Source organism: Pristis pectinata, chromosome 30, assembly GCF_009764475.1.
Source record: "Pristis pectinata isolate sPriPec2 chromosome 30, sPriPec2.1.pri, whole genome shotgun sequence".
Lineage (NCBI taxonomy): Eukaryota > Metazoa > Chordata > Chondrichthyes > Rhinopristiformes > Pristidae > Pristis > Pristis pectinata.
The window spans coordinates 21,426,175-21,441,578 of record NC_067434.1 but is presented as its reverse complement, the minus strand read 5'-3'; the positions used below and the strand labels follow the sequence as shown (position 1 = coordinate 21,441,578).

The 15,404-nt window shown below is 38.4% G+C and overlaps 1 protein-coding gene across 2 annotated transcripts in view; it reads left to right on the top strand.

The window, feature by feature from the left end:
- parga (poly (ADP-ribose) glycohydrolase a) overlaps positions 1 to 15,404 on the top strand; it is a 131,508-nt gene that overhangs the window by 44,415 nt on the left and 71,689 nt on the right. For both annotated transcript variants that reach the window (XM_052041635.1, XM_052041634.1), the window contains exon 8: positions 10,163 to 10,255. In XM_052041635.1, coding sequence (XP_051897595.1) covers positions 10,163 to 10,255 — 93 coding nt within the window. The remainder of the gene's footprint in view (positions 1 to 10,162; positions 10,256 to 15,404) is intronic.

Genomic DNA, 15,404 nt, shown 5'->3' with positions numbered 1-15,404 from the left:
TAAATAGACTCCTATGGCCACAGTGTTCTTTATTTTAAAAAAAGGTCCAATTTACAACCAGGGAGCATGTAGGTGCATATGTAAAACTCTCATGGCAGAATTGTGTTTAAAGTGTTTTGCAGTCCACTGGCCTGAATTACAATGGTGAGATGAAATGTTACTGCCTCAAGGCAGCATTTTGACCAAGTATGGCATTAAGAAGTCAAAGTAGAATTGAAGTCTATGTCAACCAAGGGGAATACTTTCCACTACCTGGACTCGTGCCCAACACCAAAAAAAAGGTTGTGTTTCTTTGAGATCCATCCTCTTGGTGCAGGACACTCCTGTAGGAGTTCCTCAGGCTGTATCTCAAGCATCCACCAAATGTTCTGCTGCAACTGCCAAAGTTTTTTTTAATAGCACCCAAACTCGACATCTGTCACTCAGAAGGTCATGACCAGTGGCAGGTGAGAGACCCTTACCTACAGTTGCACTGCAAGTTGTACACCATCCCGACTTAAAAGTGTTATGTTTCTGTGTTCTTGCCAGTTTAGAACCAGAATTCTTAACCAAGAGCACTATTAAATACCTTTTGTCAGATGGACAGAAGGAGGTCAAAATGGTAAACTAGTTTTATCTGTACTAGGGTGATTAATCCACTATTGATCCCAGACTTGTATGTAGCCAACAACTGAGCTCCTACAGTCCTCCTTCCATCCAAAATGGCAGATCCCTTATCCTGAGTTTTTGTCCAGTAGATTCTGCAGCTGGAGGAAGAATCCACTCTGCATTTACTGTCTGCTTCAGAATCTCCTTCAGTTAACCACAAAGCCTAGGAGTTCAGGACCAAGAAGGCAGAGAAGTGAGGATTAATAGTTGTCTATCATTTCTAGTTGGGCAATACTGTAAATTGATATGGCCTGTTTAGGTTTCATAGAACAAATGATTTACACTTGCTATTATGCTCCCACTCTATCAACCCCCTCTAATTCCCTAGTGTTTTGGCAGAGCAAACTTTGTGTTTTGAGGGCATTGAAGATCTAGAGCCTTATTTAATGGTCATTCCTAAGGAGAATGAGCTTCGTTTTTCCCTGTGCAAGTTAAACATACCTAACCCACAAGGGATAATTGGAGTGTAAATGGAATAAGACCACAGAAGGTTTTGTTTCCTTTTGTCCCTAGTTCAGGCCATTGACTAAATCTATGCACCTTTCTTTTATCCACATTGAGATAGCCTAAATTGGCACAGTTGGGCATTATGCCTGGGACTTTCATGATCTGCATATCCCAATGATGCATCAAAGTTCCTTGCTTTTAAGTTCTTAAATCACAAAACATTTGGCATTCTATTGACTTACTACAGTTCTTCACTTGTCTTTCCATTGAGGCTACACCCTTTCCAGCATTTAAAAATAAATCTGTTATTGCTTTCACATTGATTGCCACCTTTATTTGTTTTTCTTAAATGATTACCATCATTTCTACAAGGTCTGCTGCATCTAAATATTGACCACCCATTATTGCTACACTCTACCCATCTTGGTTGAATAGCTCTGACATCAGAATTTGAAAATATTTTCAACTGCAAAAGACATGAACTGAATGAGCTTCCTGATATTTAATTATTGCTTCAGCTGTTATCCTATTAATAAAGCTTAATTTCTTTGCACCCAAATGTTTGTAAAAACTCTCTAAAGCATGTGTCCTTGGTTTGTGGGTGATGTTAGACAAAGCTGCACATGGCCCATCCTTAATTGCTTTGAAAAATTACCATAGCCCCCTCTTTGTCTGAAATACTGAGAGTTAATCCAGAGCACATATGAACATGCAAATTAGGAGTGGGGGAAGGCCACTCAGCAGCTCAATGTGGTTCCACCACTTAATATTCTCAGTTCTGCTCCCCATGTCCTGTGGTAACCAATCAAGGATTAATCTCCCCTTGCCTTCAAAATATTCAAAGACTCCTCTTCCTCTGGCCTTCTGAAGAAGAGAGTTCCAAATGCTCCTGATCCTCTGGTTTAAGGTGAGAGTGGAGAGATTTAATAGGAACCTTAAGGGCAACTTTTTCACCCAGAGGGTGGTCAGTATATGGAATGAGCTGCCAGAGGAAGTGGTTGAGGCAGGTACATCGACAACATTTAGAAGGTACTTGGACAGGTTCACGGAGAGGAAAGGTTTAGAGGGATATGGGCCAAACACGGGCAAATGGGACTAGTTTAGATTGGAATCTTGGTTGGCATGGACCGGTTTGGCCGAAAGGCCAGTTTCCGTGCTCTGTGACTCTCTGATTTGGAGAAAAAAACTTGCCTCATCTCTTCCATAAATGTCTTATAAGTAATCTTTGGACAGGCTAGGCTTGTTTCCACTGGAGTTAGAGCAGCCAGAAACATGACATGATGGATATGGAGATGTTGCCACCTGTGTGTGAGTATCTAGAACCCATAATACTAGATTCTCAGACAAGAGGAAATGTCTTCTCCATATCCATCCTGTCAAGAGCCCTGAGCATTGCTATGTTTCCATCAAATCACTTCTGGCTACTCTAAGCTCCATTGGATACAAGCCTGGACTGTCCAACTTTTACTTGTAAGACAATCCACCCATTTGTTTAGTCTACTGAACCTTCTCTGAATTGCTTCCAAAGCCCTATTGCCCTCCTTGAATAAGGAGACTACTACTGTGCAAAGTTATCCGGATGTGGTCTCGCTATTATCCCATATTACTGAAGCATAACCTTTCCACTTTTGTATTAAACTCCCCTCACAACAGACAATATCCTGTTAACTTAATTACTTGCTCATTAACCTGTTGTGAATTAGGCACTAGGACAGCCAGATCCCTCTGCATCTCAGCTCTGCAATCTTCCGTTATTTAGATAATATCCATTTTTATTTTTCCTGCTAAAATGGGAAATTTTGCAATTTTCCATGTTATACTTCATTTGTCAGATCTGAATTGCCAGGACATGTTAAGGTGCTGGGTAAATGCAGTTCCTTTTTGAATCCTTCATACTCCCCACCCTTTAGCCGATATTCAGCTTTATTACAAATAGTGAGCTGGTCAGGTTATGAAGCAGTCTGTTTGTAAATTAGTTGCCTATAGGAAGTGATAAATTTATTTCCATTATTGTTCCTCCTACTTTCATCATGCACAAGCATTAATTGTTGCTGAGTCAAAACTGTCCATTTCCTCTTGGCTCATTCACTTAATCATTTTCTGTCTCTGAATAGTATCAATTCCCCTTGCAACCCTTGCCGTATTTCTCTGTGTCAGTAGCAAATGCTATCGGTACCATCCACTACATGAACTGAAAAGTGTGAAGGATGGAACACTTGAAAAATACTCCCTGGGATCTCGGTTGATTCCAGATTCCAACCAGAATGCTTTAATTTTATACCTCAGCAATGCATATTACATATATATTAAAAAAATTACTTGACAGTGTTCAGTTGGAACTCAAAATAAAAGGATAGTACTTTACATGATAACTAATGATAATAATACTGAATTTTCTGATAACATTTTTTTGAAAATGCATAATTAAATTTATCTTGGAATATTCTTTCATTGCTATGAAACTTGAAATGCAAGTTGATTTAAATTTGTATTTGGGAAGAAAATAAAGTTGCATTTAAAAAGAAAACATTTGAACCTGATTTAATTATAGATGTTTTCTTTGGATTGAACAAGATGTTTGCTAACAGTAAATACCACATATAATTGGGATCATTGTGTCAGTGTTTTAATGAGATGATTTAATTAATGCATCTTGTCATGTTTGACAATTTTCTTTTGAAATGAAGTCTCTAGTTGAGTTTTTGTATGGGAGAAAAACACAACCTTTTTCTAGAGTGGGTTTAAAGCTGCATAATTAGGTGATATAATTAAATGTAGAAATGATAGATACACTTTTGTTCAGAATTATTTTACAATTTTCTTGCTTCTAATCAGAAAACAGTAATTGAGGTGCACGGTTGACATTTGTGGACAACTCACGTCACATTAATACAATTGAGTTTATTACCCTGCAAGTAAATAAAGACGAGAGAAGATCCAGTTAATTATTTCCTGCTGAGCCTGTCAAGGTTGAGCCTGGAGGTGAAGGAGGTTTGAGTGATGTTGAGACTGACTGTTTGTCTAAATGACAACTATAATATTGGCAGTTGTATCACACATGATGCCTGCCTTTTAAAATCTCCTAATTAATGAATACATCTAATTTTGTGTTCCTCCAGAGCCTGATACTCAGCAGGTAAGCAACAAAGGCCAGTCTGAAAATGTTTGATGTTGAAAAACAAAAATGTTTTCTCCCATACCCTCAATTTGATGTTTAAATCATTCCACTACCATTTAAAGTGACACCATACTAGGTTTTCGATCAGCGAAAAGGAAAGACTTGCATTTTGTGACCTCCACCAACCTTATAGCCATTCCAGAACTCTTCATTTTAGTTCTCTTGTACATCCATTTTTCCCTCGTCCTACTTTTGGACCTGTTCTTTAACTGCCTAGGTACGATTCATAAGAACCTCTGTTATGAGTCACTGGCATTCTGATATCTTTTAAGACCTGCCTCTTTCTTCCAACCATCTCTTTTCATCAGGATATTAATTGTAGAATCTCAGTGTTGCCTGGGTTGATATTAGCTGATGTGGTGCAAACTAAAATAAAATGGTCAGGATCTTGATCAGGATTGGCAAACTAAACTAAAAGTACTGGGTTTTGTCATTCTCTAGTGTTTGTGAGCATGTGATTGGTCAGTAACATCTTGCTTGAATTGATGGCTTTGCAGCTAAGTTTGTGGATGATACAAAGATAAGTGGAGGCCTTGAGGAAACGGAGTCTGCAGAAGGACTTGGACAGATTGGGAGAGTGGGCAAAGAAGTGGCAGATGGAACATAGCATAGGGAAGTGTATGGTCATGCACTTTGGTAGGAAGAATAAAGACTTAGACTATTTTCTAAATGGAGCAAATTCAGAAATTGGAGGTGCAAAGGGACTTGGGAGTCCTAGTGCAGGATTCCCCAAAGGTTAACTTGCAGATTGAGTCGGTAGTAAGGAAGGCAAATGCAATGTCAGCATTCATTTTGAGAGAACTAGAATATAAAAGCAAGGATGTAATGCTGAGGCTTTATAAGACATTGGTCAGACCACATTTGGAATATTGTGAGCAGTTTTGGGCCCCATATCTAAGGATGGATGTGCTGGCATTGCAGAGTTTCCAGAGGAGGTTTACGAGAATGATCCTGGGAATGAAAGGGTTAATGTACAAGGAGCGTTTGATGGCTTTGGGCCTGTACTTGCTGGAGTTTAGAAGGATGAGGGGGGATTTCCTTGAAACCTACCGAATATTGAAAGGTCTGGATAGAGTGGACGTGAAGAGGATGTTTCTGGCAGTGGAAGAGTCTAGGACCAGAGGGCACGGCCTCAGAATAGAAGGACGTCTTTCTAGAACTGAGATGAGAAGGAATTTCTTCAGCCAGAGCATGGTGAATCTGTGGAATTCATTACCACAGACGGCTGTGGAGGCCAAGTCATTGGGTATATTTAAAGCGGAGGTTGATAGGTTATTGACTAGTAAGGGCATCAAAGGTTACAGGGAGAAAGCAAGAGAATGGGGTTGAGAGGGAAAAATAAATTAGCCATGATCGAATGGCAGAGCAGACTCGATGGACCGAGCAGCCTAATTCTGCTCCTATGTCTTGTGGTCTTACTTGTAGGGGAACGTTTGGGAATATTGTACAGTGACTGATGAGTCAGATGGGAAAAATGAAAAGTTCATGTCATTTTAGAATTGGGATTTAAATTATTTACCTGCACACAATTAAATTAAAATTTTAAATGTAAGAAATGGGAGCAGGTGTAGGCCAAATGGTTCCACAAGCCTACCCCACCATTTAGTGGGAACATGGCATCAATGCCACTTTCCTATGCTTTTCCCATATACCTTGACTCCCTTTTACAGTTCAAAATACCTACCTAGGATATTTTCAATGTCTGCTTCCAGCTCTCCGAGATTTCAAAGTATTGTGACCCTCTTGAGAAGAAATTCCTCCTAATCTGTGTCGTAAATGGACAACACCTTTGAAAAATTGCCCCGTAGTGTTAACTACCCTCTCAGCATCCACCTTGTCAATGTCCCCCTTAAATTCTTGTGTGTTTCATCATGTTCACCTCTTTCTTATAAATTCCAGTGAGTACAGCCCCAGCCTGTTCAACCTCAATTCATGTGCCCACCCCTTTGTCCCGGTAATCAACTTAATGAACCTTTTCCACCTTGAATGCAAGTATATTCTTACCCAAGTATGGACACCAAAACTGTACATATCACTGAAGGAGGCTGAGAGGTGACATTGTAGAGATTTATAAAGTCATGAGGGGCACAGATAAGGTGGATGGTCAGTCTTTTTCCCAGCATAGGTGTTGGTCAAAGCACTCAGCATGCTGGCAACCACTCATAGTTATTAAATTCCTTAAAGCAGTAACTACTTGTTTTTAAATGTAAATCGCAATCAATAATTTTTTTTCTCTCTAAAAATGCATCTTAACCTTTTGAGTAAAAAGTCTAGCGGCAGTCTCCGGTTTTGATGACATTGAAATATAGAAGAGTCTGGGGAGTTGTAACAAAGGAACGCTGTCTACTTACTGATGCTTTTGGCTCTCAGCAGAGAAGGATGAATAATAACTTTTTAAAAAATACGCTTGTCAGCCTTGCTCTTGAGCAAAAGGAAAGAGGTGGTTCAGCTGAAATGCAGATGTGGATTTACAGTCTGCGAGATAACAGAGTCAAAGCCTGATGGATAAGTGTATTTTCAGTGGACTTGGTTCTTTGAAATAACATTTACTTGGTGCATGCTTGATTACAAATTTGACTTGAAATGTTTAGAACATAGCAATTCAAAGAGTTCATTCATCCTATTGTCAAGGTCTGTCAAAGTAAATCAAGCAAGTCAGCTTATTGGCATGGATAAATAAAATACTGTAAATCTCCACCTTTATGTACGCAGGGGCATTAAACCTGCCTTTTTACTTGATTACTGCTTCTCCTTAGTGATGTATGGAAATGCCTGTGGTCATGTGACAGATCTTGGTTTACTTGATTTGATGCATTGTCAAGTTTTGATTTAAACCTGCTAGGCCTGCTGCCTCAGCGCCTTCTCATCTCGTCCCGTCAGGGGTACTCATTCATTACCCACAGTAGAACAATTTTACAGTGACAAGCAGTCATTAGTTATGACAGTATTTAGTCAAGCCTCTTTGTAGCAATATAAATGTTCACTTTACTAAATTGCTAGTCAAGGCTGTCTGCCCAGGAAGTTGCCAACCTCCAACTAAATCAAGCCATTTGCATTGCCTCCATTTAATCAACATCCTGCAAACCAGCCGTGATAAAATTACTGAGTGATTGATTGTGCTGACATGTTCTAGCCAATATCTCTGTAAATCAATACTTGTGCAGGTCAGGTTTCTGAATATTTTTGTTTTGGATTTAATACGGAGGAGCCCACTCTTTGTTTTTATTTTCTTTAATTATAACCCAGTGCTTATGGCAAGAATTTTTTTTATATAACTCCATGATTTTCCTTACACAAAGCAGTATCTGCATAACACTGATATGCAAAGTACGTGGAGCATCTTTCAGTTTGGGTGAGGCAAAGTCTTTTGCCCTTTGCCACTGGAAATGGTCATTCTGCCTGATGAAACTTGAACATCAAGATCGGATGAGCCTGTTGCTGTTTTCTGCATTCCAGAGTTGCATTACAACGTAGGGAAATTTTAGTATTCAAAGGACAATTGATTATTCTGGATGGTAGAGCTGTACAGTATATAGAAGCTGCTGACAGGTGCCAGAAATCAATTGGACAATAAAAAAGCTGCACCCTTTGGTCACAAGCTGAAGGCTGATTGTCTTTTCTCCTATGGTATTTCTCAGGAGTTGTCGGTATTTAAATGGTCCAGCTATTACCAGATGTCCTGGTTGTAAAGCTGTGGTTGTGTAGAACTTCATTTTCTTGATTTAAGATTGTCAGGTACTAATGACTGGGGAAAAAAAAATGGCAAGATATTGACTGAAATCACTGGGGATGATAATAGTATTGAAAGAAATAGATAATTTGCCAGCTTTATAGGGATCCACCATCTACCCGAACATCAGTGTTAATTCTGAAACTTGCCCAGTTTTCTCCATGAGGCAGACCAGCCTTCCATTGATTTCCAAGTTCTCGGGCTGGGCAATCTGCTGCTGAGCCTGTACTGAGATAAACCTGCTGCAAACACAATAGCCCCATTCACATATCTGGAAGTCGTCAGCTCCAGAGAGAAAAGTAAGTGATCAGGTTTTTATTACTCGCTTTTAAATGACTTTATTTGATTTTTATTGTGGTTTTATTGAACTATCTCATATTTAAAACCACATTCAACATAATGGCGGCCATGCTAAATGCACTAGCTGTGGCTGGCATAAAGAGTGTACAAAGTATATTTGTCCCTCCTGCTCAATACCTGATGATATACGGTGCTGAGTCCAGCAGCAGACTGGGAGATCAGTTGCACTGTCCTCTGGCCTTGAGAGTTTCATGTTTCCACAATGCTGATAGGTGGAGTTTATAAAAGAAAGATTAGAATATTTTCTTCCTTATTTATTCTGTACAAATAAATCTCTTCTGTCTATCCTAACTCCAATTGTTTATTTTCTTTTTCTGTCTCCTAGTTTTCGAGATAATGGATTTTCTTGTCGTTTTATGATATAATTCTGCTCTTTGTTCTTTGTGTCAGAGTATTTGGAGGGCTGGACTAAAGTTGTGATGAATTGTTCTAGTATTCAGGATTTGAAGTGGTTGGTGTATTGCAGGCTGCTTGTGTAACTCATTCCTCCATGCTGAAGGTACAGTATCTCTTGGCTAACTAACCTTGGTTTGAAGCCTTGAGTCACCAGAGGCTGCAGATGCTGGAATCTGGAGCAACAAACAATCTGCTGGAGGAACTTTAATGGTATCCAGTGCATTGTGCCCTAGGATGCTGGATGTTGTAAATTTGAAATAAAAACAAAAATTGCTGGAAACACACAGCAGATCGGGTAGCATCTGTGGAAAGAGAAAGTTAATGTTTCAGAGCAAAGATCCTTTATCAGAACTGGGAAAGAAAGAAAGAAAACATGGTAGTTTTAAGTTGCAGAGAGGATGGGGGGAGGGATTGATAACACAAAATGTGTCTGTAAGGCCACGATTGCCATGCTGATATATAACTGAAGTCAGTTGGAGAGAGACAGAAAAACAAGAGGAACATGTAAATACTGTGAAGTGCAGGTCAGAGCTGTAGGAAGTGCCCAGCAAATCAGACAGCATCAGTGAAGGGAAAAAAAAGCTGAGTTAATATTACAGGTGGCTAACCTACAGCATAATTTTTATTATTTTTACAGATTAGTTTTGTGGAAATTAGACTCCGTATTTACAAAATTATTTTGTCGGATCATAACGTCTGTTGCACCATTAAGCGATCCTAATCTCCTTTGTTGCTGATTTAAGTGGTGGTTTAATGGAAGAGTATGTCTCTAAAGTGATTTCAGTGGCACATATTTTAACAAAGACTGGAAAACACATCTTTGACAGCAACTTTTGGATCTCTGTGTTTAACAGCGCATGTGCGGACACCAGATGTTGCTGTCTGATGTACCTTGTAATAATATCCAGTACTGACAACCTTGCTATTATTATTGAAGCAAACTCCTGTCCAATGGATTTACTCATTTCATAAGCACTATTGTGATTCCTGCAAACCTGCTCTTTAATTTTGATTTTAGAAACATTTTAACACAAGTGTTTAGAAATGACCTGCTTAAATTCATCCTTGCATTGAAAACTTCTTTGAAACTGAAGTGAGTCATGAATAAACATGAGTAATGGTTTTATGAAACCAGGTTTTAATGAAGATGATTTTTTAAAAAAATTTTAAATAGTTACCTACCCAATCACTTTCTTTAATTCATAAATTAGACCATGGAGTATTGATGTAATTCTATGGCAGTGATTTTACTAACAGTTTATTGTGTAATGAACTGTGTGATACATGTGAACAAACTTTGAATTTTTAAAATCCCTTTTAACAGTTATGTTTTGTGTGACAATACTTGCAGTGTTGCAACACTGTTCAATTACTGCAACGTTGATAAAATGTCTTTTTTTTAGGATTTAAATGATGTCGAAACGCAGCACCTTCTACAGTCCCTTTTGCCGGAGATGGCTCAACTAGCACTACGACTACCTGCTGTTTGTACTCAGGTAGGCAATAAAAATCAACAAGACTTTCTTGAAGCCTGTACAAAATTCACTTAATTTCTGAATAGCAGAGCTAGTCTGGTGGTACTTTTTATAAATAGTGATTATCACACCTTTTTGTTATTTCAAAATAAGAACAGCAATGCATACTAAAATGAGACAACCTGTCAGTAGAATGTGAAAGGAGTCTTCAACAATCTGTTCTCTCATTGTGTATTATTGTGCCCAACAGTAGGAACTATGTTCAGGAACAGCAGATTAGCATATGAATAACTGGCTATTACGTACTAAACCTATTGTTCCTTTTATTAATTATTGTGATGCAGGACAGCATTTTTCCTAGGCCTAATTACCCCTGAAAAGATGAGGGTGAGCTGCCATCTTGGACAACAGCAGTGCATCTTGTAAAGGTAGCCCCACAGTGCTGTTAAGCAAGGAGATTCGGGATAAACCCAGCAGCAATAAAAGAACAATGTCATTTTCCCAAGTTAGGATGATTTAGCTTTTGAGGGGGAGCTGCAAGTAATGGCATTCCCACATCTATATTCTCCTTTACCTTGATGCCAGGGTTGTGAATTTGGGAGGTTCTTCCCGAATAGCCATGATAATTAACTATAAGGCATTTTGCAAGTGGTACACGTTGGAGTTAAAGCACAGAGTATATAGGAGTGAATATTTAAGATGGTGGATGGGACGTTAACTCAAGTGATTGCTTTGTCCTGAATGATATCAAGTGTTGTTGTAGTTGGAGAACAGTTCATCACATTCCTGACTTGTCACTTGTAGATAAAGGTTTGAGCCTTTTTAAATGGTGGAGAGATCCTGGGAATCAGGAGGTGAATTATACCATAGGATACCTGGCCTCCAACCTTGTATAGCCACAGTATTTATATAGCAGTCCAGTTTAGTTTCTGGTCAGTGGTTATCCCCACAATCAAAACAAAGTGCTGGAGGAACTTGAGGGTTGGGGAGGTGGTATCAGGCAGCATCAGTGGAGGCAAAGGGATGGTTGGCATTTTGGATCATGGCCCTGCAACAGATTACAGAATTTGCAGTCACCATAATGTGGGTGTTGATGGATTGCAAATGCCAAGATAAACCCAGACTCGCGTGTTGGAAATAGTCATTGTCAAGCATGTGTGGCATGAGTGTTACTTGCCATTTATCAGCTCATGTGTTCTGCTTGATGCACATGAGTAAAGCCTGCTTTATTTTCTGAGAGCTGGAAATGGATTTGAACGTTGTGCAATTTTTAGCAAACCTTCTCACTTCTATCCTTGTAATGGAATACAAGGGCATTGAGCGACTGAAGAAGGTGGAGACCTGAGGAATTCATGTGGTCATGCACTGGGGCTGAAATGATTGACCTCCAACAACCACATCCATCTTCTTTTGTACAAGGTATGACTCCTGCCAGAGGAGTGCTTTTCCCCTTGATCCCCATGGACCATCTTTTCCATGATTCCTTAATGCCGTACTCATCAGATTCTGTCTTGATATCAAGAGCAGTCACTTTTGCCTTGCCTTTTGCCACAGTTGAACCAAAATGGTAATAAAATCTGGAGCAAATTGGTCCTGAAAGATGCTAAACTGAGCGTCAGAGAGTAGCTTATTTGTGAATAAGTGCTTTAATAGCACTGTTGATGGCATCTTCCATTACTTTGCTGATGATTGAAAATACACTTAAGTTGGTAATTAGTCATATTGGATTTAATTGCAGAGCATGCCTGCATAATTGTCAAATAAATGCATTGTTGTGACCGTACTGAATTAGTTTGATTCGAGGCAACTAGTTCTGGAGTACAAGTCTTCAGCAAAGAGGCTCCGATTTCGTCGTCCCATTATCTTTGCTGCATCCAGTGCTCTCAGCCATCTTTTGATATCATGTAAATTGCTTCAAAATGGTTGAAGACTGGCTTCTGGGATGGTGGGGGAGGGGGCTGGTCTCTAGAGGATGTAGAAATGGAATTAACCATCAAGGACATCAATCTTGTCTTTGACACACATTTAATAATAGCACTTTAACAATTTGTTGTTCCCACATAATGGTTCCCAACAGCTGTAACCACTATTGCATTCCACTATTACAGTCTACGGTTAGATCCACTTGTTTAAATTAACATGAAAACCATTCTGTTTGTACATTGGGCTAATAACAAATTTTAAATATCTATTTGAATCAAAGAATTTAATGAACTTGAGGATTAGCTTATTGTGGTGAACAATCAGTTGCATGAAGTAGTTTGATTTGAACCTGAGTATTGTTGTGGTGTTATCAATTTTATTGTGATGCGGTAGGTTTTATAATTAACTTAATGTGAATACTTCCATTTGGTTTGGAAAATAATTGAATGTTGATTTTGAAGGTATTGTGCTTTCCTTGGTTTTCATCTAGAGTGGGCATTCGTTCCCAAAACCTGTGTTAGATAAGTACACAAGTGTCCTTGATGACAGCTGTCTTGGAAAATTAGTGTCCTGTCAAGATTACTGACCTTTTCCTTCATGGATGACTATCTCCTTTCTTTAGGACCAGAAGCTTATTGATTCCAATTTACACGAGGCTGATATCAGTAGTAAATGGTGTTTGCAGCTAACCAAATGCATCTTTATCTCAGGCCTAAATGTGGGCAGTCCAGTAGGAAATTCAGGGGGAAAAGAACTGGGTATTCCCCCTAATGTTTGAGTAAATTTTGCAGTTGGAAAAGTGAGAGGAGAAAATGTTGAACTTTGAAATTGCTTTGGATTAATTACCACTGAGCGCATTAGATTGACTGAGTTGCCTGCTTTGAATTTTTTTTTGAGTGTGGTCAGCCTTTTGTGTCGGATGCAACGATGTTATGAGTAAAAGTCATATTCAATACCTAATCATATTCATCATTTAGATCATTGCCAGTAAGGGGAGTAAAAATGAATATACTCTGTTATTCATGAATTAAACAACTTCGTAATAGTGTATTAGTTGTGGAAAATAGCAAGTCATATGTTCAGAGAATGACTTGTATTTATATTGCACCCTATCACATTTCAGATACTTCAGAAATAATGAAATGCTCCAGTCAAGTAATCTGCAATACATCCAGTGCAAAGATTAAGATGTTGAAATATAATTCTGTTCTTGAAATAGGTGAATATTTAATGCTCAGTACAGAATACCAATGCTTGGAACAGAATGATTTTCTGAATCCAGCACTGCTATTATTATTTCCACATTTCCAGCAGAACTATGAAGGGAAGGCAAAGGAATGGGACTGGATGGAATATTCTTGCACTGAGCCAGTACAGACTTAATGTACTGAATAACCTCTTTCTACACAATAATCATCCTATGACATGGTGTATTGTAGATTAAATTCAAGAAAGCTGGTTGGGTCTGCTCTAGTTGCATTTACCAAACCCAACGTTACAGATCACTAAATATGTCAATGAGACTTTTCCACTTTTCATGTCAGTGATATTCAATTTAATCCTATTTTATATTGTGAACATTTTTCTTGGGGGCTGTATAATCATCAGAATATCCAATGTAAAATGTGATGCAGATTATAACACAGGTCCAGGAAAGTGAAAGGGCAGGGTTTGAACCCATGCCTTGTCTAATCCCTTTACAGATAGTAAAGTTGAAAGAAACAGCAAAATTAAAATAATTATTTAAAAAGAATCTTAACCTGGAAAATAAAACGTAAACGTTTGGAAAGTTGACAGAAAAGAAAAATGGGTACAGGAATAACGAGGGTGGCTTTCTGTTCCTCCAGGAAAGAAGCTTATCAAGAGTGCAATATTCAGATATTCCAGTTAATGTTGATTTAATGATTGAGGAGGCCATAAATTACCCATGGACTGAGATTGTTGGGGTGGAGAAGGAGTGAAAGACTTGGAGCAGTGGGTGGGAAAGTGGCAAATTCTTCAAGTGTATTTCCTAAGACAAGAAAGCATGCGAGCAAAGTGCACTGATGTGGACTTTGATCAGAGCCATCGCAGCATGTTACATTAAATTTAAATGTATGTACCGTTCATTTGAGGACCTTGGGTCAAGCTCTTGCCGCTTATTTCTAATATTAATTTCAGATGTTTGTTACATGAAGTTCTCTTATTCAAAGCCATAGCAATCTGTTTGGAATGAAGTTATACTTGGTCCTCTGTTTTCAAGCAATATGATATTCCACTTTTTGGTACTTTGACTTTCAAGTTACATATTTTGCTTCTAAAATACATCATGGATTAAGTTCAACAAAATCCCCTGTTAATCCTAGCACCTGATTGCCATTCAACTGTGCAGCTTAATCTATGTAGAACATGTACAAATATTCTGTTTTCTAGTGATGTTTACATTTTTCAGGGTTACTAGACATTGATCCTTTTATTTTTACTCCCAATGTTTTATGCCCTCACATAAATATTAAAAGCAAGCCTGTTCAATCTGGCATAGCCATTCTGTTTTCCCCTTAAATTCAGATGGTTATTTGATTCAGTTATTAAGTTTAAAAAATGAATATCATTTTCATTATTAAGCTTGCCTTTTAAAAAGGAAACAGCCACCACTATGCACTGATATTCCTTAAACTGCTTTAAAGCGACAGTGGTCCAGTGGACATATTTAAGTTAGTGAATCAGAGCAGTGCTGCATTACCGTTAATGTTGTTTTTTTCTGGAGATTGCCTTCCACTAATTTAACCTGATGATGAAGCTCCTCATGTGATAAAGGGCAGAATCCGGATTCATGGTAACAAGGTTGCTGAAGTGGTTTCTTTGTGCCTGTGACCCACCATGGATTTAATAGGACAGAAAATTGAATGGCCACATATGGATCAATAAAGATGCTGCGCATTCTTCAGGTCTGATTGGAATCTATTGGTGATTGCCAAGGACTTAATGCAGAGATTAATGATAAACTCATACCAAATGTTCTTGTGTACTTTGATTTATGGTTCTCAGCCAAAACAACCAGTTGATACTGTGGAACAATAATTGCTTTTGGTCATTCCAACTTAATTTTTTATTTTGCTAATGTGTAAGAAAATGACACTTTTATCATCTTGATTAAAATCTCCTAAATGTTTGCTTGTTCACTCATTCATTCATAATGATGCCCAGTACTTGGTTCAAACCAAATCTGATACCTTAAATTTAAATGAATTACTTGATTGTGAATGCA